The 24,910-nt window shown below is 40.9% G+C and overlaps 1 protein-coding gene across 3 annotated transcripts in view; it reads right to left on the bottom strand.

Moving 5' to 3' along the window:
- GRIK2 (glutamate ionotropic receptor kainate type subunit 2) overlaps positions 1 to 24,569 on the bottom strand; it is a 452,717-nt gene extending 428,148 nt beyond the window's left edge. For 2 of the 3 annotated variants that reach the window (XM_076333303.1, XM_076333305.1), the window contains exon 1: positions 18,714 to 19,247. In XM_076333303.1, the coding sequence (XP_076189418.1) occupies positions 18,714 to 18,828 (115 nt within the window). In that variant the 5' untranslated portion in view covers positions 18,829 to 19,247. Of the gene's footprint in view, positions 1 to 18,713; positions 19,248 to 24,469 lie in introns of those variants that run through there. The other variant, XM_076333304.1, reaches the window with a different exon arrangement.
- Between the last annotated feature and the right edge of the window lie 341 nt (positions 24,570 to 24,910).

Below are 24,910 nucleotides of genomic sequence, written 5' to 3'. Positions count from 1 at the left end.
AAGTGAGCAGATCTGGTCACTTTAGCAGCCAGCAGAAATATGAATCACACCATATTTAAGAAATGTAAAATCTTCCTCTTTAAATTTTCTGTTGCAAAGTCCCATATGCCTACTTAAGAGTCACTGCAAAGTGTTGCCACTTCCCATGAATAGGAATAACAAGTGCTCAACCCCCTTAAAAATCAGGTCACATTATGCAATCTTTCCTGCTGCTTGATCAGACTCCAAACACTCTTATTGACATCCCTGGAACTGTACAAAAGATTAACTGACCTATGGTGTTTAGTGAGCCTTGATTTAAGTAGGGAAAATCTAGTCCAAATTTAGGATTCCAGGAGAGAATTATACTGTGTGAGAGGAGAATAACTCAAAGTCTCTTTATAAAATAACTAAAATGTTCTGGGCCAAATTCTGGATCAAGATTATTGCACAAGTATACACTAGATATAAACATTGTCACTTTAGCCAATGAGTTTTAATCTCTAAGCGTGTTTGAATCTTTATATAAAATATGTATACAAATATGCGCAATATATATACAAATGCTTAATACACGTGATTTGATTAGTTACAAAATAATCTGAGATACAAAATACTGGCTGCTTATTTTTCCTTTAAAAATTTAAATACCCTAAATTATTACAGAAATAGAAAAGCATAAACAGGAATAAAAACTGAGACTTCAGATTAACCTGCAAATCCATATTCCAACTTGTCATTAACATTTCCCAACTCTTTAATACAAGGTGAGCAATTAAGCCTGCAACACTTACATTCCTTAACGGATGTAAACTGTTCTGTTTACTGCTCTTTACCCAGTTATAAAATCCCCTGTGAGAAGACTGTCTGCTTTTGAGGTTATTTCAGCAACAGAACATGCAAAAATGTTCTGATCTCCTAGCAGTCAGAGATTCCACACGCCAAGTCTGAGAGAAGAAAAGCTTTAATAACAAAGCAGTAGTAAAATCAACTACTGTCATATGCACTGTTTTCCTCATCCAAATACCACATAGTTGATAAAACAAGGAAGAATTAATTTTACCTTCTATGTGTTCTGTCCTCTCAGAATAACAGTGAAATGGTCTATGGTCCTCAGCATGGCTACACCACCAAGTGCATGCTCAAGCACAAACAGCAGGTGTTGAAAATACATTCATTGTTCTTGGATTACTCCATCAGGATCTGTCATGTTAAAACACCTTGGGATAATGGCCTCAGTTACAGTGAGGTAACGTCATCTCTGCCTAAACCAATTTTAAAAAAACAAAACCAAAACAAAACAACAACAATAAAAAAACCACCCAAACCCAACAAAATTAGTGTTCTCGGTTGGGTGGAGTGGTCCTTGTAACACCCCTGCGTGAACTCAGAATGTGTTCCCATTCTTCTCGCCTTTACACAAAGATGGAAAATACTTCTTTCACTTTAGATTCACTACAATAACACAGACATAAAAACACTACCTTCTCTTATTTCAAACATAAATAAATACTCTGTTAGTTCAATTCCCAATGCTTTCATCTGTGAGATGCTCTTATATGGAATTCAAATACGGAGGAAGTATTCATGAGCCACGTGTTAGCAAGTTACCTAGCTTGAAGCATGGTAGTGCTCTACTAAAATCAGCTGATACCTGGTTATAATATGCATTTTTTCACTGATTCAAGGTCTTAATGTTTTATACATAAAATGCTAGTGCAACAAACACTGACTTGATTTACAGAAAACCCATTTCTATTATGATTCCATATGAAAAAAACCCAAAACTTGTCTAAATACAAAATACACTTAAAATGCATTCTGAAATGGCAAATTACTATTTAAAGTTTTCATTGTGAGGTTTTTGACTTTTAGGATGACAAATTTAAATAACAGTCCCACAGGTTTTTATAAGAACAAAGTCTAATGAAGTGATAAGGTAACGGATATAATATGTCTGAAAAATACACAATGGTATCCAGTTTCTCTGAAATATATTTATAAATGCATTGAGTTACTTTTCAAAACATTCTAAGTGTAACCTTTTATTGTGTTATAGATCATTAATTGGAAAGAGGAAGGGGAAAAAAAAAGGTGGGTGGGAATAGAAGCAAGATAGTTTATGACCACTTCAGAAAAAAAGTAATTGAATCTAGAAGCAGCATTCCAGTTTATCTGTAGCTACATCATCTTCCTACTAAGTATAAAGAATCCTATCAAAATTATTCGATTCAAAATAAGTTTTCCTAAGAACCTATTTTATCTATTATATTACTTTAAAATAAAATAAAAGACTGCTAATAAGAAATTATTAGATTATGTGATACTATTTTTCCATATCTGTTTCATGGCAGGACCAATGACTTCATATATTCACCAAATCTTAAAGGTTGATGGACAATTCTTTAGCCAGTGATTTCTGCATTTTAGACAGCTCATCTGTCACATCTCAAACGATGTTCAGTTTCATCACCAAATTACACATTTTTGGTTTTGCTAAAACTTTGTAACCTAGGTCTGAAATTTCTGTCTCATAATTTTAAATTTGCTGAAACACTATTAATATGGATTAGGTATACGAGCTAGTCTGTAGGATTTACTGAAACCAGTGCTAAAGACCTTTGGCCCTCACATGTGGTGTTCTTACACAACAACTCTGGAACAACTATTCTTGAATAGCTTCATATATGCACAAAAGAATGCCTAATTCTACCTGACTACCCCTTTTAGGACATCTTTCTTCCACAGCAACTATATCCCCACAAGGTGTTCTTTACCAACAGTTAATATGTTAATAATTTACCATTCTACTTGACCTGAAGTACCTTTCAAATATTCCCTTAGAGACTAAGAAAACTCACAAAGACATTTCCGAACACTTAGAATTAGCAAAAATTAGGATTACAGTTTAAATTTCTATCATATTCAGAGACTGTAATTTATGGTTTCCTGATAATGACAAATTACCATTCCTGTTCTAGAAGTGTAAGAATTAAAGATTATTTGTGCGGACATTGAAGAAAAAGTTATTGTAACCAGATTGCAAAAAAAAAAAGGAGCAATATTTGGTTTTGTCAGAAAACAGACACCTCATTCATATTGACAGATCCTTCAGAATGCTGACTCAAAGCCAAGTTCACAGAATTTCACTTAATAAGGAAATATTATTACTTTACTATGGATCGAAAAAAACCCAAAACCAAACAAAAACAAAACAAAACAAAAAAAGGTACAGATTCCAAGCTTACCCAAATTTGAAAGCCAAAAGTTCAAAATTTCAAAACCTAAATGTAAGGTCATTGAACAAAAACTACAGTTATTGCACAGTTTACTTTATAAAAATTGGTTTTATACACAGGCAAAAAAAAATTGTTTGTTTGTCCTTTTGACCAGATCTAAAAGGATGTATTGTGCACACTAATTTGGCGGGGGGGAGGAGGCGGGGAACAGACAATATGTATCTACTATTTCCATAAGTAAAAACAGCACTTGGAATTTTTTTAATTTTCTGTGTGGTTTGGGTTGGTTTTTTTCCTTATCTATCATTTCATATGGAATCCTATGATCTATCATGACTACTGTTAAAATGCGATTATAGTGTTTTGCAAAGTACATGCAGGAATTTTATATTAGTACTGTTAGAAATTGAACATTCTTTTTTTTATTAAGCAGGATTAGGGTGGATTTAAGAATGTTTAGGAAAGTAACACAGAAGTCAGACACCCAGTTCTGAAACATAACCTTTCCAGTTGTAATCCAACAAGATACATCTGTAAAAAATAACATAAAATCCAATTGTAGCACATGATCTACCAGCATTCTTTTTTAAAAAATAGAATTAAAAAAAAAAAAAATCATTTTTCAGCAGTTATCAGCATCCTAAAAAAAATAACTGCTCATGACCATTTGTAGATTCCTGAGAACCACTGGCTGTCATTCAGGTATGGTACTCACTTCAATCTGTGGTCTTTCTAAATTAATGTTTTATTTTAACATTACTGCAATTTCCCTCTTATGTATTGTCTGATCATTGCCAACATTTATTTGTTTTTTTGGAGTAGTATTCAGTCAAACAAGCAAGCTCGTGGGAAATCTATTTCAAGACTGTCTAAATCAGATAACACAAGATTCTTGAGCAGGGCTTCTTGAGATTTATTTGTAATGAATCATTTCATAATTGTGTCATTAGCTTCATATATGGCTATACTTGTAGTTCTTTTTGTTTAAAGGAAATATTTCTAGAAAACTGGCACATGAAGAATCTTGGCATATGGATGAAAACTCTTTAACTTCTTTGCACATTAAATGCTTAAAGTACATAAACACAGTGTCCTTAATAAGGCATCAACATCTTCATTACTTTTCCCATAAAGATACTGAAAGATTAGTAAAAGAACTGATAAAACTATAACTATATTCTTATTTGAAGATGCTCTTTCTAGAAATCTAGAAAATAATGGAAAACAGAAAAGGTAGACTAATGAATAGTTACTCACTTTTTTATATAAAAGAATATTGGAATTGGTATGCTTTCAGGTAGGTTGTTTAAAACATCCTATGGCCATTCTTATGTTATGTTCTCTGTAACATGCATAATCAGAGAATGTAGAAAGTGATGTCAGTGAGCTACTGTCCTGTTACTGGAGATTAAGGTAACAAAGGTTAAGAAACAAATAATACAGTCTTCATATGTGGATGAAATAATGGGAAATTAGTGTACACCTACACTAATCCTGATAAAGTTAAAATGCACATCTTGAATCATGTAAGCCCAGTTCAGGGAAAAAGTTATAGTTACGCCTGAAGCCCATTACTTCAGATATTTGCAGCACATTACATTAAGACATTTTTTTAAGTGGAACTTAAGTCCATTTGAAAAGTTTTGTATAACTTGCTTATTGTTTGTATGACTGACCACAGTGTTTGCATAAAACAAAAAAGTAAAGTATTTGTTTGCTACTGAAAGAAATATTATTTTCAAAAAGATAATATATACTGCAAGCAAGATAATGCTATTAAAAAAAAAAAATAGGCTAGCACTTTTTATAGGAGTTTAAACATTAGTCCTAGTTGCGAACTAACCTTTGTGTTCAAAAACTCTTGCCTGTGATGTAAATCAACCTAAATGAGTTTCTTAAAAATCTGAAATGCTGTTGAAAGGCAACTAATTTCCAAATTCTTATCAAAAATTTACTTAAGAGAACTATTTATAAAACATGAGCTAAAGATATTTTAAAAAGCAAAAGCACTGTAATCCTCTGCACTTCCAGCTCACTATTACTGCAAATAGAAAATACTGTACTTAGGATAGGGCATTTCAGAACTCATAAGGCATCTGAAAAATCTCAGTATACTCACGTACTTTGCTAGCCCTGGTAGAAAATCCTTTTCTATAACAGCACAATAATCTTCACCAACTGCAAAATATTTTGTTAACACCTAGACTAGCCCCTTCCATTTTTCCTCTCAATTTGCTTAGCGCAAACAGGTCAACTATCTTCAGGATGACACCAAAGCAAATATTTTCTGGTTTTCAGTGGTTTTATTTTCTGCCAAAGTAGACAAATTGAGCTTCCATGGATTACTTCAGCTTCAGAGCTAAATGAACTCTAAAACATAAGCTAGTATTTAGTCACTTCCTTCAGCTTCTTGTTTTTAAAAATTATGGTTCAACAGGACAATTCATGGAAGTAAAATCCCTTCTGGCTTTCCACCCGTTAACCATATATGTGAAGTTATCCATGTGGGTAAGCTTTTGTGGAAATTCTGCCGAATCAGATATGGAAGTAATGGAGACTCTTCTGTCTCCTCAGGAATTCCCGTAATTGCTCAGCAAAGAACTGTACGCTCGTCCTCAGTGTATCACGGCTCCTTACAATGGAGGCCCAGAAAATCTACCTAAAGGTTTGTTGCAGTGCTGTAGTTTTAGGCTACCCAGCTAAGAAGAAATTAAACTGTAACAGAAATCAACTTTAATATGATCTACTGATTTACCGTACTGCTAGTTGCACCCAGTAATATTGGCATAATTACCTCCTCTTAAAACAGTAGCAAAAGTTGCTATGGGTCTCGCACCGAGGCAGATCCACTCTCTAAATGAAGATTTCCCTTACACTAAGAATATTGCTCCATGGCAAGTTGAGTTGACATGTTAACAAGTACCATTTCCACATTCTTAGCATTTGGGGGAGGGGGGTAGGTGTTGGATGCATAAGAGCATATATATATCCATAGCTTCATTCACAGAATTTAGTTTTTCTTTCTTAGGGTAGCAATTCTCTTTTTTTTTCTTCATGAATATGCTTGACTTTGTGTGGGTTTTGCTGAATTTCATAGCTTCTTTCTTGAAAATTTTTTGTTTTCACAACCACTTTGAAAATATTCATGAAGACCACACCACGTGAGAACAGATTCTGCCACTTTCACAGCTCTTTGCTATCCCATGCTCACACTACTTGTCAGGAAGCAGATGGCTAGTCCTTATGAGTCCTTCCGTCAAAGACCCCTGATGCACCCTCAAGCAATTCTCGTAAAGACAACTCCAGCAAAGGACACTTACTCCCACCTTCCCCCCCTCCCCCCCCTTCTTTCATTTGGGCCACCACCGCATAAAAATATATGTATGTGCACACATTCACACAAGGCTGTACTTGTAAGATGATTGCTGCCTAGTTCCTTTGTTCAAGTCACAAAAATATTGTGTCACTCTCCAATGGCTGCCAAAAAATAAGATAAATAATAAAGGGACTTATCATCAAAAGTCCAATAATCTGTTGTTAATATGGATTAGTGAAAATATTGCTGTTTACTTTTGTAAATATATAACCAGAGTGGAGTAGACAAAGAGCTTTTAATTTTCTGTCCTTATAACCATCAAATGGGTTCTGATGAATAAGAAACCAGTAAATAGTGCAACCCCAAAGTAGAAAGGATTTTTTTTAATGGTCCGTGGTAACAGGGGGAAAAAAAGGCTTCTGAAAACATGCGTTGCAACTTTCTTACAAACTAGAAGACAGTCAGGAGAGTAAAGGAAATCAATGTGAACAGAGCTACTTTGCCCACAAGACAGTTAGACACAACATTTTTATCCAACTCAAGCATCTTTCCATGAATGAAAAGAGTGGAAAATGTTCTGAAAAGCAACCCACGCTGTTTACATGAGAATATGGTATAGTCTTACCTTACATTCCAGCAAATGCAATGTCTAATGAACGTTAGTGATCACAGAATGATGCAAATGCATAGCTAAATTTGAAATCTCCAATATCTAGACACAAGAGGTCACAAATGGGTAACACTGAAGATGTTGTGACTAGGTAATGTTGATTTGATCTTTAAATGTGATTTTTCATTGTTTAGGTAGGTTTGAAAAGACATTAGGAAGTCTGATTTAATGCATTTCTGGACACATTTTTCTTAGCTGTATCACAGTCACACAGTAAGTTTCTGCAGGCATATTGAATGTCGTGAATGATAGAGTCTGCCGAGATCTGAAGAGATAAGCCTTAATAACAGTCATATTTTATAGTCTTTCCTTCTCAAGGACATCCAAATAAATACATATAGCAGTACTGAAAGGAAGTCACATGTATCTTTCACAAATTTCCATTTTCTTCCCTCAGCTGCTTACAGATGAGGCATGCACAGGGCTTACCACTTCCCCTGAACTGACCCCACGTGTGTTTCCTTCAAGGCCAAGAAAAGACCAAATCTGAGCATAAATATCTTATTTAACTATGTTTCTGTCTTTTATGTAAACATTATACTCAATATCCAATAACAAGCAAAGGGATTTAACTGAGCAAATTCTTAGCTTACAAAAACAAAGCTATACTTCCTTTTTGGTATTATTGGATCATTTTGCCAAGTACCATCTTCATGGTTTTTTTTTGACTGAACAGAAACTAAAATCTTACTATTTGCACAGTTGTATATGGCTTTTGTAGGTAAACAGTGTTTTGTTTTGGTTTTTTTTTCATTAACCCCTCTCAATTCCTTTCTGTGTTGTTTGTTCATCACTAATGGCCTTTAATACATCTGCGTTATTATTATTCTCAAACCACCTCCATGCTGCCTATCATTTTTTTTATTATTATTTTTATTTTTTTCCCAAAAAACTGAAGAGAATAGTGTAATCAGGGATATCTGGGGGCATGTCTAAGTAGTTTAGTGTCTAAAATAGACCAGCATCTCAAGGTATAGAGGCAAGCACCACAAAACTGTTAGCCAAAAATCACACTGCTCTGAAAATAGACTGATTCAAAAGCATGGTTCTTACAAATTAGCAAGACACACTCCCTCAGTACTTAATATATCTTCTTTTAAAAGGAAGAATTCCACATTTGCCATCAAATTAGCTATGACCGGTCATTGGCCTTACATTTCCATTTTGCACAGTAATCTTTTCAAATACCAGCCTCAGGGAGTGAAATATCAAAAGCTCATTGTTACATGGACTAGAAAGAAGCACATATGGGTGCCATATAACACCAGAAAGACTAGATTTTTCTAAGCAAGAATATATAAATATTTTTTTAATGCATAATTATTAACTGGAAAAAGGTAGCTGGTTTAGGGTTCTCTTTCAATTTGAATTAAAAAATTATCCGCATGAGTACAGGAATTTTTTGTCAGTATAGTAAGTCATGAAAAGTGTAAACATTGTCGAACAGTAAAAATCAGATAAGCAATAATGTTACAAATTAGATTCCCTAAGGTTGAGTCCTGTCACTTGTCCTTGTTAGATGGCACAATATGAAGCAAGAATAATGAATTTTAATATAATACTTGAATGCTTGCTAATAATTTCTTAAAGGTTCTGTATGAATTTTATGAATAACTTTCAGTTGTTGAAATGCGTAAAATGTGTATAGCAAGCTGAACATACATGTTCCAGTTAACAAATATAAACCCAAAAATTACTATGATGCAACATTTTAAAAGCAAATTAATTCCCCCAATTTAGAGTACTCTGTATGATTTTAATTTCCCTAATGTACCTTATTACCTAATTCCTTAATGAATAAGTAACATAGAATTTCTTTTAAAGATTTCCTGCCTTGTAGGATAAATGTTGCTGAATAACAATGAAGTTACTGCTTTAGAAAATACTTTTCTCTTACAGAAAGTAAGAGAATGTATGTAATCTTCATGTTCTTTTTTGTTATTCACATATACATCTACATAGCACAATGTTTCTGATTGTGTTGCAGTGTTTGATCAGTGAAACAAATTGTATTGCTACTGTTGGACTGCAGTATCTTTGACCAATGGGTATACCTCTTCCAGCTTAAAAAAAAAAAACACTAGTTGAAATTATTCTCTATTGTGTTCAATTTTTTTTTTATAGCACATTGCTAAATATTATTAATAACAATAAGTGAATGACAAATTTAAGTGTAAAAAAGTGTACTGCAATTTTAAAAGATAATTAGAAAAAAAAATTAAGGAAAGACAGTTTCTGGAATGAGATCCATAGCTAATATAAACCAGCACAGATGTCTTGACTTGAAGAGTACTATGTCATTCAACGTAGCTATGGACCTAATCATGCATCTTTGGAAGAATACTCTATCATCAGCTCATCTACACAATGACTATACTTAGGATAAACAGACAAATTTCCGTGGACTTTAACATAATTACTTAGTTTTGGCATTAGAATGATCTAAAACATTATTTTTCTAAACAGTGTCCTACAATTTACAACTCTGATTCTTATTTCATTTCGTACTAAGATAAGCCGCTGACCTGAATGGAAACTTAGAAAAGGGTCAGACCTAAAGTATACTACAAGTTATCTTATTTCAATATTTGATCCATAAATTGTTGTTGTGAATAACTACATATAAGAAACTTCACCAAGTACACACAGTTTTCATATCATGTGGTGTAAAAAAACCCAACAAACTAAGGAAAAAACCCAACACACTAGCATAAATCAACTTAGCACTAAACTATCAAGGAATGCATTTCTCTGACAATCTAGGTAGTTAGTATTGGCTGATGATTGAGCACTGACTCTGAAAATATAGGTAGGAATAGAAGATTTGATTGGTCTCCAAGTTAAATTACTTTCTTCAAGGTTTTACAATGTTAACTGTTGAGGCAGGACTTTAATTACTTTCTTACATGTTCAAAAAAAAAAGTTAAAGTCATAAATTTGACCATGGTGAGCTATGAGACTCAGATTTTCTTGTAAATGTTTCATGTTTACTAGTGTAATTATTTTTATTATAGACTGTTCAGTAAGTCATATCCTAATTGTGTAACTTTTAAATAACAGCATAAATATGAGCTAATCGATACAGCTGATCTATGTTTAGCCCCTGAGCTGATTGAAATAGCTGGTATATATTTAGCTCCTGGAGAAGAACAAAAGCCCAAATGGATGGCAAGTTCAATTATAAAATAATCCTTAATAAATTTACCCAGAGTTACCTACTAAGTGTGTATATGCACGTAAATGAGCATTTTAATGAAAGTGTTTTAAATTCAGTGTCACTTACCTTATGACAAAAACCACTTTAAAGTAATAGCTATTTTTATATTCAGAGAAATGTGACACTTAATTTGAAATATTTTACTGGAGATACAGAAAGAGCTAAATGTGAAGATGGCACGCTCTTCCAACGCTGAAGTAGTTCTACATCTTTTGAAGAAAGCTTGATTACTTACTCTACGGAAGTTTATTGAGTAAAGTTTATCAGTTAAATACATATGTTCACAAACAAGTCCTTATTTACAGGACTGATTATGATTACCTATTGTGAAAACAAGCACCATTCATTTGCTGGCGAGTTTTTAGCAGAATGAGTGAGCAGTTTCTGTTTCAGCATTTTTTTGTATTTTAATATCAGGAAGAAGGTGTTGAGCCATTAATATATTTATCTTTCCCTTTTAAATTCCTACCTGGGAATTTAAGCTCAGTATGTGGTAATAAAACTCAAAACCTGGAGAGAAAACAAAAATCCCTACTCAATCCACTTTCACTTCCTCCACATTGCTGATGCCATGAAAGGCACAGTTCATCTAGCCTAACTTTTGCCATGTAAGAGTTATCCAGTTTAAGCCAACCTTGTCTAATCCTTCTGCCTCCTTCAGTCTCCAAATACTGCAAAGGAGGCCTGACTTGGCTTGGACTAGAAGTTTAGTTTTTAGAAAGAGATGAGGCCTTTCAGATTTTTTTGATTTTTAATACGGTTTCCCAGAAAGTTAGAAAAGCAAAGACTTTCCAAAAAGGACCAGAAAAATAACATTCATACATACATAATCATTTTCCATTTCAGCTATTAAAAAATATAAGGAAAAAGAGGAAGTGAGGGAGGGGATCAAATGACTCAAGGTGCAAAAGTTTAAAAAAAAAAAAAGCATTGTTTTTTCAAAATTATTTTGCCCACCCATAAAACAACATTACTTTTTCCATTCATCTGTAAAAATACAGCACGGATCATTTAGTACTTTAAGATTTAGCTACACACATTGAAATCAGATAGAGTGTTTATATAATTAGGAAACATCAGAGACACACAGTAAAATATGAAAATAGAAGAAAAGAAAAGAAAAAAGCCATCATACATTGAATTAAAAAACTTGTCAAGTCTCCTGAACAACAGTTCCTGACAGCATAGTAAGTAAGCTCTCCCTGGACTGTTCTTCTGTCAGAGCGTTACTGAGTCTAATACAAGAATTAGTGACTCTAACAATCAGGGGGCAGTTTCATGCTGAAATATCGACAGACATTTTCAACATAAATCCAGATAACTGTTTTATTGAATAAAAGTTTTAAAGAGTTTGGCAATGGAAATACAAATTAAATAAAATAGACATTCAGCTAATGTGAATGAATGTATTTCCCCAAATATAAAGATGAAATTCTGTAAAAGCCATAAATGAATTAACCTTCTGATGCATTGATAACAAAACATTGTTATCTAAGGACAAACATTGTTATCTAAGGACTACAGTGTAGCTGTGGTTTAAACTACCCCTACTGTAGACACCAGGCACAATACTAGCAAAGAACCCGTTTTTATATACCCCAGGCAGAAACACCTAGAAATGGACACACTTTAAAAATATATTGTCTAAGAATGTGTATTCCATTTGAAAGATATATCGAACAAAGCTACCAAACACATTCCTAGATGAGTTACTCTACTTCAATAACATTTTGGAAAAGACTACACAAGAGTAATGTTCAAGGAAATCTGAATCCAGGCTGATCCAAATCATTTGCAAATTTTGAGCCGAGCGTATCTTTTCAGGAAATGTAGGAAGAGCAGCACTGAGCACCGCACCCATGGGTAACTTCTAATTTTCGCCCAAAGAAAAAAAAGCTTTGTGCTTTTAATTCATTAAGAATTACCTTTTAATGAAATTAAGAATACATTTTTTGAACTTCTATTTACTGTTTTACATAGTATTACAATACCAGCTAGTTTATCCAGAGCTGGCTGAGCTCCAGTTATTGGAATAATGATCATTACATGTTTGTTCTGTACTCTTTGCATTACTGAAAGCTTTGGCTGTTTAAATTGAAGGCACTATATAAACCTAAGACTATTATTACTGTACAATAAAGAAGCCAAAAGACTCGGGGGGGGGGGGGGGGGGGAAGCACAAAATTGTAAGTATTAATATGATAGTGGTCTTTGCTTCTCCGTATTCCAATTCCGATGTGACAGCATAATGACATTATGTTATCATATTGTTTAATCTAATCTTCCAACATACATTACAGCATAACATTATAAAAAGCTTATTCAGGAAACATTAATTTGCCTTTCAGATTAAGGAGTATGGAAATAAGGCACCTTCTAGTCCCTCTTTTGCATTATTGACAGAACTTCTAGTACTTGCTCCTCTGGAAGAGATTAAAGAGGATGAAGGTTAAAACTCAGAAACAGAAAAGGTAAATTTATTAAGTAGGGGACAAAGACCTGCTATTATTTGCAATGCCTACAGAATATTTGGTTTATTTTTTCTGAATCGAGAGGATTTTCTCTTATATAAAATTTAAAAAATCTGTAATATTTGATTTTAGAAAAATCTCTTTTTCTCTGGTTTCTTATCTCCGGTGACAGAAACCATTTCATTCAGCAACCACATTTAAATGGGAGGTATTGCTTGAACTTTGCATCACTTCAAAAGGCAAGTACCAGTCAGTAAGAAGCGAGTTATACTTCCCAGCATCCAATCTATCGGACAATTGTGTGAAAATCCCTTTACAAGGCTGTGGGTGAAAGGATCTGGGGATATTCCAGAAAGCCCACACAAATGAAAGCTTTCTTAACCTACATTAAATCTTGATAATGCAGTAATGAGTCTTTTAAAAGGATAATTCTAATTCCCCTATCTAGTGCAATAAAGACTGTATACAGCTAATCTGCTTTGCCCTTTCAATTAAACTCGTCCAGGACGTTCTATGTAGTCAGTACCCTGAATGAGTCATTAAAATTCTCGTTCTGCAAGAGTTGTGTGCAGCACACCGTTGTTTCTAAATTCCATTAAATCCAAACGGTCTTTATCGCCCCATGACCACTGTGACTTCAATCAGCCAATTTAATTACCTTACAAAATTGTCAGCAGAAGCAGCAAAGAAAAACAGGAAGGGCTGTGACGTTATCAAATTGAAATCTTCCTCTGTGCTGTTTAATCTAGACCAGTCAATAACAATGCTTCTCACCTCCTTGCTGCCTTCCCGAGGCTCTTAACCTTACCATTCCTTCAAAGATTTCTGTTGTTGTTTATAAGACTGATTTTGAACTCCTCTCCGTGAGGATGTTAACACACGTTGAAAGCTTCTTGTCCTTGGTAGTAAAATTTTCATTGGCTCTAAATACTGGAATTACCAAGCCACGGACCTCTGAGGGCCGTCACAAGTGTTTCTTTTGCAGATTTTCATCGGACTCTTGATCCGAAGGCAGACTGCCTTCCCCACTAAAACCAGATACGTACAATTTCTCACTGCTCTCTTAAATACAGGCAGAAAGATTACCTCCTTCCACTAAAAGGGTGTCAGTGCAAAATCCAAACAAAAGAAAGCGCGCATCCGGGAGAGCTAATTCAGGTCCAGTCTAGGAAAACTACATGGTTACCCAGTAGGTACTTTTCACTTGAACTCGTCTCATGCTTTTGCACAGAGCTAGCTCTCACTGCTGCTCCGTGACTTGGCTGGTTTTAAATGCTACTATGTTAAAATGGTCACCTGAATCCCAGAAACGTTTGGTTCGACACCCGCTGGCAACTGCACGATGAGTGGGCGCGATGAGCTGGCCTCTTCTCTGGTTTTGCCACGCTCGATCTCGTAAAAACAATTATATGGAGATAAACTCAATCTGTTTGAGCCAAAGGAGCTCAGCTAAGAAGTACGTCAGATGACACCCGTGCTAAATCTTCACGGAGGATGTCTCCAGTGTATAGTAATTCCTCTTTCCAGGTTCCCACAATGGATTTGAGAAAAGAGGTTGTTTTTTCTTCAGTCCCAAAGATTACATGATCATATACAGCTTTGCTTTGCAGTTGTTGTTATTATTATTATTTGGAGGGCACGGGGAAAGTGCTAGCTTTGTAAAAGTTTGGTGTCCGTGTTTTTAGGGAAAAAAAGAAAAAGTCAGCAGTAGTAAGTTTTTCTGGTAAGAGTTCAAAACTCTCCTTTCGTTCTTTGAAAAGTGTTCCCATCTCTCTCTTGGCTTTCTTTTGCTTTTGACCTGGAAGACGACACCACCCCACCCCACCCCACCCCCCCTTAAGGTTCATTGTAACCCACAACATTCAGCTCCCTTCCCCATCTGCTTGAAGTCAGGCAAGTCCAAAGCAACAAAGGGTCGAGACTACCGACACGGCCCTCTACTTTTTTTACCCTTCTTTTTGAATGCGCTGAAGAAAACAAAATATCTCACGAAGTGGGGAAACACTTATCGGGCCAGCGGGCCCCCGCGGTGGAGGTCTTTAGTCTTTCACCACACTTGCACGAATAATGAGTTACCTGAGAGAGAATGAGAAAACGCAATGACCAAACCACTTTCGCCTTCCAGCCACCGGTCCCTCTTCACACCTTTGCTGTAGGAAAGACGAATTGCTCACAGCAGCAGAGACAAGGCCCGAAAGGGGCAATTTAAATAAAGGAGGGTGTTTTAGAGTGCTCCAGATTTCAAAGAACCGACATTCATGCCCCGTGTAGGAATAGGTAAGAAAAGAGGGGTTTTAAACGGCCCGGCCTCTTACTGCCTTGGGCAAGGAGAAGGGGCGGGTTTCTGGAAACACAGGTGAGCAGTTGCTGATGGTTAACAGCTCTTAACGGCTTATTGATTCAGCCTTGCGGGGCAAAGTGCTGGGATGCCCCCGGGGAGGTAAAGGCAGAAGCGAGGGGACCTGCGAAAAGGTGGCGGGGCGGAGGCTGAAGCCGGCCCCAGGCCGCCCGCCGTGCCCAGCGGTGGGGGGCGGAGAGGCGGCTGGGCTGGGCTGCTGCTCTGCTGCTCTGCCGAGCTACCCGGTGTTTCTGGGGAGCCGCTGCCCTGGGCCTGCTCTTACTCAGGGGCGGTGAATCGGGAAGCTACGCAACGTGATCCCCGAGAACGGAACGGCTCTGCTGGCGGTCTGTTTTGGCTTTTGTACGGTGCCAAGTGATAAGGAAAAGGTTTCCATCACACTTAGCACAGCGGAGAGACAAACACTAAGCTGCTGCTTTTCTCCCTCGTCAAGCCGGGACCTGTCCTTTTGTCCGCAGCAAGGGTTTAGGACTGTTCCCGTTTGAAACCCTCGAGTACCGTGGGCACAAGCCTCACCCCCAGCGTTCCCTGGGCTTGCTTATAGGAAGCTATTCAGAAAGGGCAAGGGAGGGAGCTTGGCCGCACGCCCCATGAAGCAAGGCGTCATTTAGGAAGGGCGCCTGGTGTGAAGCCCAAATACCGCGTTGCCCTACTCCAGCAGCAGGCGGGCGTCAAGATGCCTGAGTGAGTGCCGCTGGGGAGGGAATGATGCCATCGCACCAGCCTCTCCCCGTGTTTGCTCCATAAGGCGCAGGCAAAAATACCCCCCCGCATTTGACAGATAACCCAGGCGGCTCGACTTCCCTCTGTGGTTGCTAAAAGGTAGCTTGAGAGCGGGAAAGAGAGAGAGAAAGGACATGCTGGCTAGTCCCAACAATGAGAGAAGCCGTGGGAAGGACAATGCGAATCCATGGTGGTTAATTTGCACAGGAGGAATGAGGGGGCTGGAGCTCTGGCAGGCTTCAAGCTCTCCCCTGTTGCCATAGCGCTGCTGGCTGAGGAAGAAGAGCGGGGGCTGGCAGGCTGCCTTCTGGAGGGAACCTCCTCAGCTCTCGCTTCTCCTCGGGAAGGACTCCACGGGAAGGCACCGCATCCCGTCCTCCTGGTCGCAAGGACATCCCGAAGGGACAGATAGCACAGGAACCCGGAGGGGGCGGCGGGGAATTCCCCTCTCAGAAATAACCAAAGCTTTTGCACCGCTCACTCGCTGCTCCTTCCCTCCTCCCCGCCATGCCCTACACAGAGGCAGAGATGTCAGCCTCTGGGGAAGGAGCGGGAATTCCCTCGCGGTCAGAGACAGAGTCACTCCACACCTGGACTGGGCTAAATCCACACTCCGTATAGCAAAGATGTGCAACAGGCTCGGCTGAGCAGGGCAAAAGTCTTCCTCGCTCTCTCTTACGTCTAACATTTTCCATGCTAAAATAAACTAACCAACCGCTCCCTACCTACTTCTAAGGCTCGGAGATGGGTTGGCGACAATTCTTTGGAAAGACAAGAAAAAGCATGCCGCGTTTCAGAAGCGGACTCACACTTTGCTTTTACAAACAATGGAGTGAGCACGACCCGTTAACCGACTGTGGGACCAGGAGACAGTTGGGAAGAGAAGTTAGCCTAGAAAAATACATGCATGCGCGACCATGTCACCGGGCACCGGAGTCCCGCTGCACCACCCTTCAGTCTCGGGATTACTTATTATTCTAATCATTATCAAAACGCTGCTCTCCAGGGCTATCTCTATAGGTACACTGGACTAACAAGTCAGAGAGAATCTAATCTAAAGGAGGAAAGCTCACCTCTTGCTAACGGTGTGGCCGGGAAGATGTTTGTTTACATAGCTACCCTTGAAAGTAATTCAGACTCCTAGAGACCGATCCTCGGCACCGGTTATGAATCCCGGTTCGTGGAAGGACAGACAGCCGGACAGTATCAGATTACAGGCAGCCCTAGCACTGATTTCACGGCCATGATCATGGATCAGACTGAATACAAAATAAAGCCCGCAATGATATACGGATCCGTTTAGCCATGTCCAAAGAAACAAGCATTCCTGAAGACGGTTGCTAAGAGCAACGTGCCTTAAGCACCACCTTTAGACCAGATGGAAGCGGAAAATAAGTACTACTAGGAATTCAGCACACGAGATCAGTAACAACCTGGTGACTTTTTAATCATTACCCACCTTCCCCTCCACATAAAAGTGTGTGCGGGGGGGAATTTAAACAAAATTAGATACAAACCAAGGCACTACTCCCAGGCGGAGACAAGAGCTTCCAGTGCCCCACAGAAATGGATGTAGCGGCTGCTACAGCTTATCTCGGCCAGCGCGGGAGACCTCCAACCATGCTGGCGGTAGGCACAGAGGATCCCGCTTGTCTGGGGAGGTAACTTTCGGCCTGCCCCCCCCCCCCACCCCCCGCCGCTCCCCTCCGCGGCTCGCCCGCGGGGCGCTGCGCTCCGCCCGCGGTGGCCGGGCGGCCAGGAGGGCGCGGACGCGGGCGCGGGGCTCCCGCTGTGGCTCGCCCCGGAGGACTTCCCCGGGCCGCACAGCTCCCTCCGGACCTGCGGTTAACTTTCGTCTCCGTCCTGCCCGCCCCTACTGCGAAACTTCTGTAGGGGATGCAGCGGCTGAAACGTCTCCCTCGCTCGTTTGCTTGTACACACGTCTGTACACAAGTACACACGCGCGCGTACGCAGGCAGGGCTGTTAAGGTTAGTTTCATGGTCCAGCTGGGATAGTCTTTAAACTGTAAAACCGCTCTACTCTCCTTGAAATTTCATTCTGATCAATGACTTTTCTTTTTTTTTCTTTTTTTTTCTTTTTTTTTTTTTTTTTTTGGTGGGGGGGGAACTCATACAACTTTCCTCGCGTAGAAAAGCTGTGATTTTGAAACGTATCGCAAAGGCTCTTTCACGACTACCGCTCAAGACTTAAATCATCTCTTCTCTAACCTTAAACGCCACCGAAGTGGCAAACAACCAGGCAGACGCTCCAGGGGAAACCAGCCCCAAGGTCTCAAATCACAGCGTCGCGCCCACACGGGATCGGCTCGAGTGGACCAGAGGCGGGCGGCCGAAACTTAACAACTAGTTGACAGATTTTTAACTGATCAAGCACCGTATTAGCCATGCTTTCCACTACTATGCAAACAAAAAAGGTGCATTACGAGGAAGCCACTCAAGCTGCGCAGAGCCTTAGGCAAGCGCATTTGCCAGTCATTTTTCTCTCTATTGTTATTATAATTATCATCATCATCGTGCCGTTACTACGGCTACAATGAGCTGCAGCGACAGAAAAAACACACAGCAATTCATCCCTCCGGATGCAAAATAAAGAGGGGCTTCGGTGCCTGACTCCGGTAGCACGACCCAGCTCTCCCCCAGCACCCCCCTCTGAGTCAATCCTACGCATATCGCATTCAGGCTTAAACGCTTAATGAAAAAAGTGTCGGGAAATCTTACCAAATCTTAATACATGTGTGGTTCCTTGAGAATATCCAATCCACAGTAAGCAAAGAAGGAGTCTAATGGTGCATCTGAAGACTGGATTAGTTAGAAAAGGGGAAATAATCTTCATGATGTTTCTATGCACACACGCGCTGCCTTACTTCCCCCTTCTAAGCCGTCAGGTTTCCCGGTAGGGTGAGAATGAGGATACGTAAACTGATGGCCCTCAGACACGATCACGGCATGGTCACAGAGAGAGGAGAGTCTACGCTTCCCAAACCCATTAGCAATCCCTGCATGTTCTTCATTCACTGCGCCAAGGAGCAACCTTCAACTGCAAGGAATGGTGGGACATCCATGTTAGTCGGGGGAGAATCCTTGAGAAATCCAAACACACACAATGTCCAGCCGAGTAAACCTGGGAGGCAAGAAAGGAGGAAAATCAATAGGTAATCCAGCTCGAGAAATCGCTGAGGTATCGCCACATAGCGAGAGTCAATGAGCACCAGCCGTTTTACTGGCGAAGCTTTCGCCGTGCTCCCGTTCTACTGCACTGCTGCACAGCTTCTGACGCGAAGCCAAGATTAAGTGAGAGAAATTGAGATAGCTCTTCTCTTCTTAAGGCTGCCTGCCAGACAGCCTTCCCAATTTCTATTATGCAAGCGATCTGATCGCCTAGCGTTGTCGGAGGAAAAAAACAGCTCGGTTTTATTTACATGCTTCTAATTGTTATTAGTATTTCAGTTGTTCTGAACAATAGCTGTAAGGGTCAGTAGCGGGGGGCGGGGGGGGCGGGGAGAGGGAGCTATAGGGGAGAAGGGAATCGGTTGTGTAAAAATCAATTCATGCATTTTAATAGCTGACTGCCTGGGTCGAAATCACTTAGCTTTAGAGTTGTGAAAGACAAGGCTGACAATAAAGTCATGCAGGTTATCAGAGTGACGTTTAGGCTAAAAAAAAAAAAAAAAAAAGATCATGACATTCACATTCACTAACTGTTACTCACGTTAATGCATGAAATAGGGTAAATGCGATGGCTTGTATACTGACTGTCCTTAGGAACTTGCTCCGGACCCAGTGATCACGGAGCACCAGCCTGCTTTTGCAAGGTAAACAGGAATCGGCAGCGCTAGGACAGCCTTGTTGAATGCACAGACCTGCTTCCCTCAACTTCTTGAAATTGCAATGTTGCTTAAAAGACAGTAACTTGGGGATTTACTAGTTTATGTTTTGCACTTTATTCTGCCACTCTCTTATTTTGCACTCTGGTTTCCTTTCACTCTAGTATTATGGAAATATCGCTGTTCCTCCCTGTACTGAGAGATCTACATAGTTTGTCATTTTGCAGTCCTCAGTGAGAACAATAGCACTTCCCAGTTTGATAATGGGATACTGAGTTTGTATTTGCAAATGCAGCCACAGACTTTTGTCTTTTGGCCAGGTGTTTCAAAGAAGATAAACTCATTCTGTGGACTACTTCAGAATTTCTACTAGTTGTGTGCCTGTATCCATTAAAATACATTGAGCCGGGACTGTCAGACTGTGCAATCTAAGTGAAGCTTTTGCTGAACCTACTTAAGCTTTATTACAAATATTAAAAGATAATTCCTAGATTCCCCACCAGGAAAATGAATTCATTTTATTCTACATTCTGCCTACAGACATCTTTTGTCTCCTTTATCTCCCTCCCTGCCTTTTATTACTAAAGAAAATATCACTGAGAGACTTCCCCCACAGATACATACAGATGAACACAGAATAAACCTGACTTTACAGAAATAAATACCGATGATGCCAAGCTAATGAGAACACTCTGTGGAATCTATCGGCAGTAGAGCATGGCAGAGGTGAGTTACAGTTTATTCTTAAATAACATCTGTGTATTGTAGACATGTAAATTAGTAATAGCAGCATTTAAATTATAACCTGTAATGTTGGTGCTCTGTATCCCTAAGAGTGTTATCAATTCACAGTAACTTTTTATCATTATGGCTTACTGATTTCCTCTGCACGCATTTACTTAAAACACTGTAAAACGCTGATGAAAAGAAATGTACATTCTGCGAGGGGATTATTAAACATCATTGATTTTTTTTTTCTTTAAGATGGAGGCATAACTGCAGTGTCAAAAATAAGTATCATGAATGGCTAGTTCTGCAGTCTAGCAGGGAATTCAATCAGACCGTTTGACTATTGGAGCACTTTAAAAAGAACACCTAGTGTTAAAAGCAAGGATATCTAGCGACTCCTTCAGTTCACACTTAGAATATCTCCCAGTAAAAATGCAGAGATGCCTTTTCTTGTATTTTCTATTTCGCTTATTCTCTTCTACTCGTTCATATTTTATCTTAATCCAAGGAGAAATAAAACGGGCCCACGTGAATCTTGTGAACGTTCTTTCCCTCCCTCCTCTTTCCCCTGGTGCTGCTGAAATAAAGGGCATTAGGCATCTTTAGATACTGTTTAAATTGTGAATGTTCAGAGGTAGTTTCCTGTCTAAACGGATTTTTTTTTAAATTTAATTTGGTTTTGGTAAGCAGTTTTGAAAATATAACATTCATGGTCAGCTTTAGCACATTAGACAAGGCATAAACTTTGGGCAAAGTGACCCCTGTTTAACAGTCTGATTTTCTAAGGCCTCTCGCAAAAAAAAAGTACAGCTACCTGTAATCTAAGCCCAACGGAGCTCCTAACTCACCGAGGCGCGTATAACTGGAACCATAAAACAACTTGCGATTAATTCCTTGCACTGTTAAATACTCAGCAGCCCACTCCGCAGCCCCTGGTCGCACGCCTGCGACTCGAGCCAAGTTTCGTGCCCCCCCCCCCCGCTGACATCCCGCCACCGCCGGCTGCGGCCTCAGCACCGCGGACAGCGCCCGGCGCCGCCCCGCCGCGGCGGGGAGGCGCGGGCGGCGCGGCTCCTTCAGCACCGCGGAGAGCGCTCCCAGCCCGCCGCCGCGGCCCCCGCGCCTACGCGACCAGCCACTTCAGGTGTCAAAACGCCTTCTTTTTCCCCTCCAGCCATTTCACAGCACGGAAAGGAAATTAAAATCTGTTATCGGCTTCTTTAAAGACACATATTATACCCTCGATTAGGTTGGCTGGCCAGCTCTTTTATGGCATTTTATGGGTTCAGAAGGAGTACCGCTCTCCTCCTTATCTGCTATCACACATCGCCTAATGCTCTGTGTTAACGTCCCTCCCCCCTTCTTTCAAACCCTAGCTCCCACCTTGAAGGAAAATCATAGTTAATCCAGAGTTATTTTCTCAAGAATATCAGTTCCTTATCAAAAAGTAAATCTTGCAAGACATCAGATGTTTAGAACTCACTAAATATTTGGTGACTGAAGACCGCTTTTAGGCTATACAATTAACTAAAGCCTCAGACTTCACCACCCTAGACTCCTTTTCTGTTAATTGGACTTTAGCTTCATTTCTCCTTCGGGGAAGGGGGGAAAAAGGAAGGGTAACCTTTATAAAAGATATTTTTGTCCACCCTCCAGAATGATTTCAATATGAAAGCAGGTAAATGTTCTTAACGCCTTTCATATTTCCTTCCCTGTAAGCCATACAGTGCAAAGGTTGGAAATCCCTAATAAAATGTTCTGCTGGAGAAGCTGGTCTTGTGTTCTGGGGGCTTGTCACCGCTTTTACACGGTCCTTTTCAGATTAGAGTCTTTATGAAACTGCCCTCCACGCTTCAGTGATCAGCAACTGGGAAATCTACAGTTCCTTGGATATATGTTTTGATTTGGTTTACATTTCGGTCATCTATCATAGACATGGTAGTAACACATCTTTAATACACAAGGACAATGTTCAAGTGAAGCTGATATGAAAAATAGTATTCCAGCTATTGGCATGGAAAGAAGAATAGACAATCTAAGGCCTTTAAATCTTTTCTGGGTAATAAAAGCCTACTAAGTTCTTTAGTTATGTGTCAAGTATAAATGGTGATCTTATGTACATAATATTTCATTTGGAAAGGGGAATAGGTGATTCTGATTACCTTATTATATCAGGCGCTTTTTCCTTCAGATCATATTTTCATGTGCTGTTATCACACTAGAAGTTAACCCAGTTCCCGCTAGCTGCCACCTACTGGGATGTATAGTTTTACCATATTACTTTAAAAAGGAAATGGCTTTCATTTTCAGGTCATAGCTATGTCTCTAAGAACCGATGATAGAATTTTTATACCACTTAATCTACTGTTTTGTCCTCTCCCAACAACGACTGATATAAATTTAGTATGTGTATAACATATGGTCCCCAAAGCTTTGTTTCTCGGACATTTTTCGGCAAATCCTTGCAAACGCTTCAGATTCACATGCCACCACAGTCCTCCTGCTGTTGCAATCTGGTGTGAGGAGAGCCACAGCTTACCGCAACACCTGACCAGCCTCTCCAGATCTCTAGAAGCAAGTATTGCAGCTTTGCTGACAAAGCCGTAACACAGTCCTCCCTTTTTAAAGGTTTGCCAAAGTGTTCAAATGAATGTTGATATTATGGTTTAAAAACACATTGCGGCCCACTTGCACTTCACTCCCACCAGCTATAAAAACCATAGGTTCTCCTCTGTCTGTTATTAGCTCAGTCCAAATTTACAACCAAGTTTCTGCTGCACCGATGATTAATGACATTTTAAGATGGTAATTAATTTTTAGCTAGTGGAAAGACGTGCATTCTAATTAACGAACTGAGTATGCAATAGACGTACTTGTTCAGGCACTTTTGGGTATCACGGCAGTGCACTTTCCTAGCAGGTTTTCAGCAGCAAGAACAAACATTTATGACATTATCTACAGATCAGCCTTTCGTCCCTTCAGTTTGCTTTGGGGTTGGGGAAGCTGTGAAAGATTTGGGGAGGAGAAGGAGAATGTTTAATGTTTTCCACGCTCCAAACTCCCCCAAAAGTTTCTAAGGAAAACGTGAAGAGCGGTTTTCATTATAATGTATTCCTTCCTTTTCAGTGCGCACACGGCTCTCTGCAATCATGCCTCCACTCCGTAGGCAGGAATGTCTCTTGCTTTACACAGAGAGTGTCAGCGCCCTGGCTGGGTTAGCGATGGATGCTTTCCCAAAGAATGCAGAATTTGTTCAGAAATAAATGACAAGACTGCCGACAAGCCGAAAGGGGGGCTGTCCGCGCCTCACCGTGGGGGCCGGCTAGGGGCAGGAGGAGACCTCACGGAACTAGAGACTGTTGTCCACCCACAACTCTAGCGAAGTTAGAGCCCATTTCTCACCTCCGCTCCTCTCCCCCAGGAGAGCGGGGGGACACATCCTCAAGGCTGCCGGCTCGGCCGCCCTGAGCCCGGCGCGGGAGCAGCCCTCCGGCTGTGGGGGGCGGTTCCGGGCTACCGCGGGAGCCGGGCGGGGGGCATCGGGGCGCTGCGCTGCCCTGGCCTCTCGCACCGCTTCCCACCCCTCCGCCCCCAGCGTGGGGACAGCGGCGGCTCTGACGGTGCGGAGCAACACAGGGAGGAAAAGAGCAAGGCGACAGGTTTGCCTACCCCACAGGAGGGACAGACCCGGGCGGCAGGAGCCGGCCAGCCCAGCAGTGCCCGGGTTCGCCAGCTCGGCGCCCGCCTTTGCCCGGAGACACCTGGCCGGAGACATCGCGGTGCGCCGCTCTCAGCACAACGCGGCTACGGTGCATCCCCCGCCTCACCCCTTCCCCCCCCCCCACCGCAACGCAGCCCCTCACTTGCATGCAACTCCTCCGGCCGTGGCGGCCAGCCGGAGACCCCGGGACGTCCTCCTACCTTGAGCTGCGGGCGGGGAAGCGGGGAGGGAGAGGAAGGCGGAGGCGGGGGGAGGAAGGGCGGTGGCAGGACGCCGGGGACTGCCCGGGCTGCTGTGCAGCCGGCGTCCGGGCACCACTGACGGCGGCGGCAAGCGGCGGCCGAGGAAGGGAGGGAGGGAGGGAAGGAGGGAGGAAAGGAGGGAAGGAGGGAGGGAGGGAGGGAGGGATGGAGGGAGGGAAGGAAGGAAGGAGGGAGATCCGCCTCCCGTCGAGAGCGCTGCACAGCGCCCTTTAAAGGAGCAGAAACCCGCTTCCTCCACGGCCGCCGCTCCCGGCTCCCCGCAACGCCAAGCCCCGCCGCCGCCGATGCCCGCCCACACTGCCGACCACCGGCGGCCGCTGGGCTTCGGGGGCGGCCGGCGAAGCAGAAGCGCTCCCGCCTCTCCTCCCTCCGCCGCCA

Source organism: Aptenodytes patagonicus, chromosome 3 (assembly GCF_965638725.1).
Source record: "Aptenodytes patagonicus chromosome 3, bAptPat1.pri.cur, whole genome shotgun sequence".
NCBI lineage: Eukaryota > Metazoa > Chordata > Aves > Sphenisciformes > Spheniscidae > Aptenodytes > Aptenodytes patagonicus.
The sequence above is the reverse complement of the archived record's forward strand: the minus strand, read 5'-3'. Positions and strand labels throughout refer to the sequence as shown.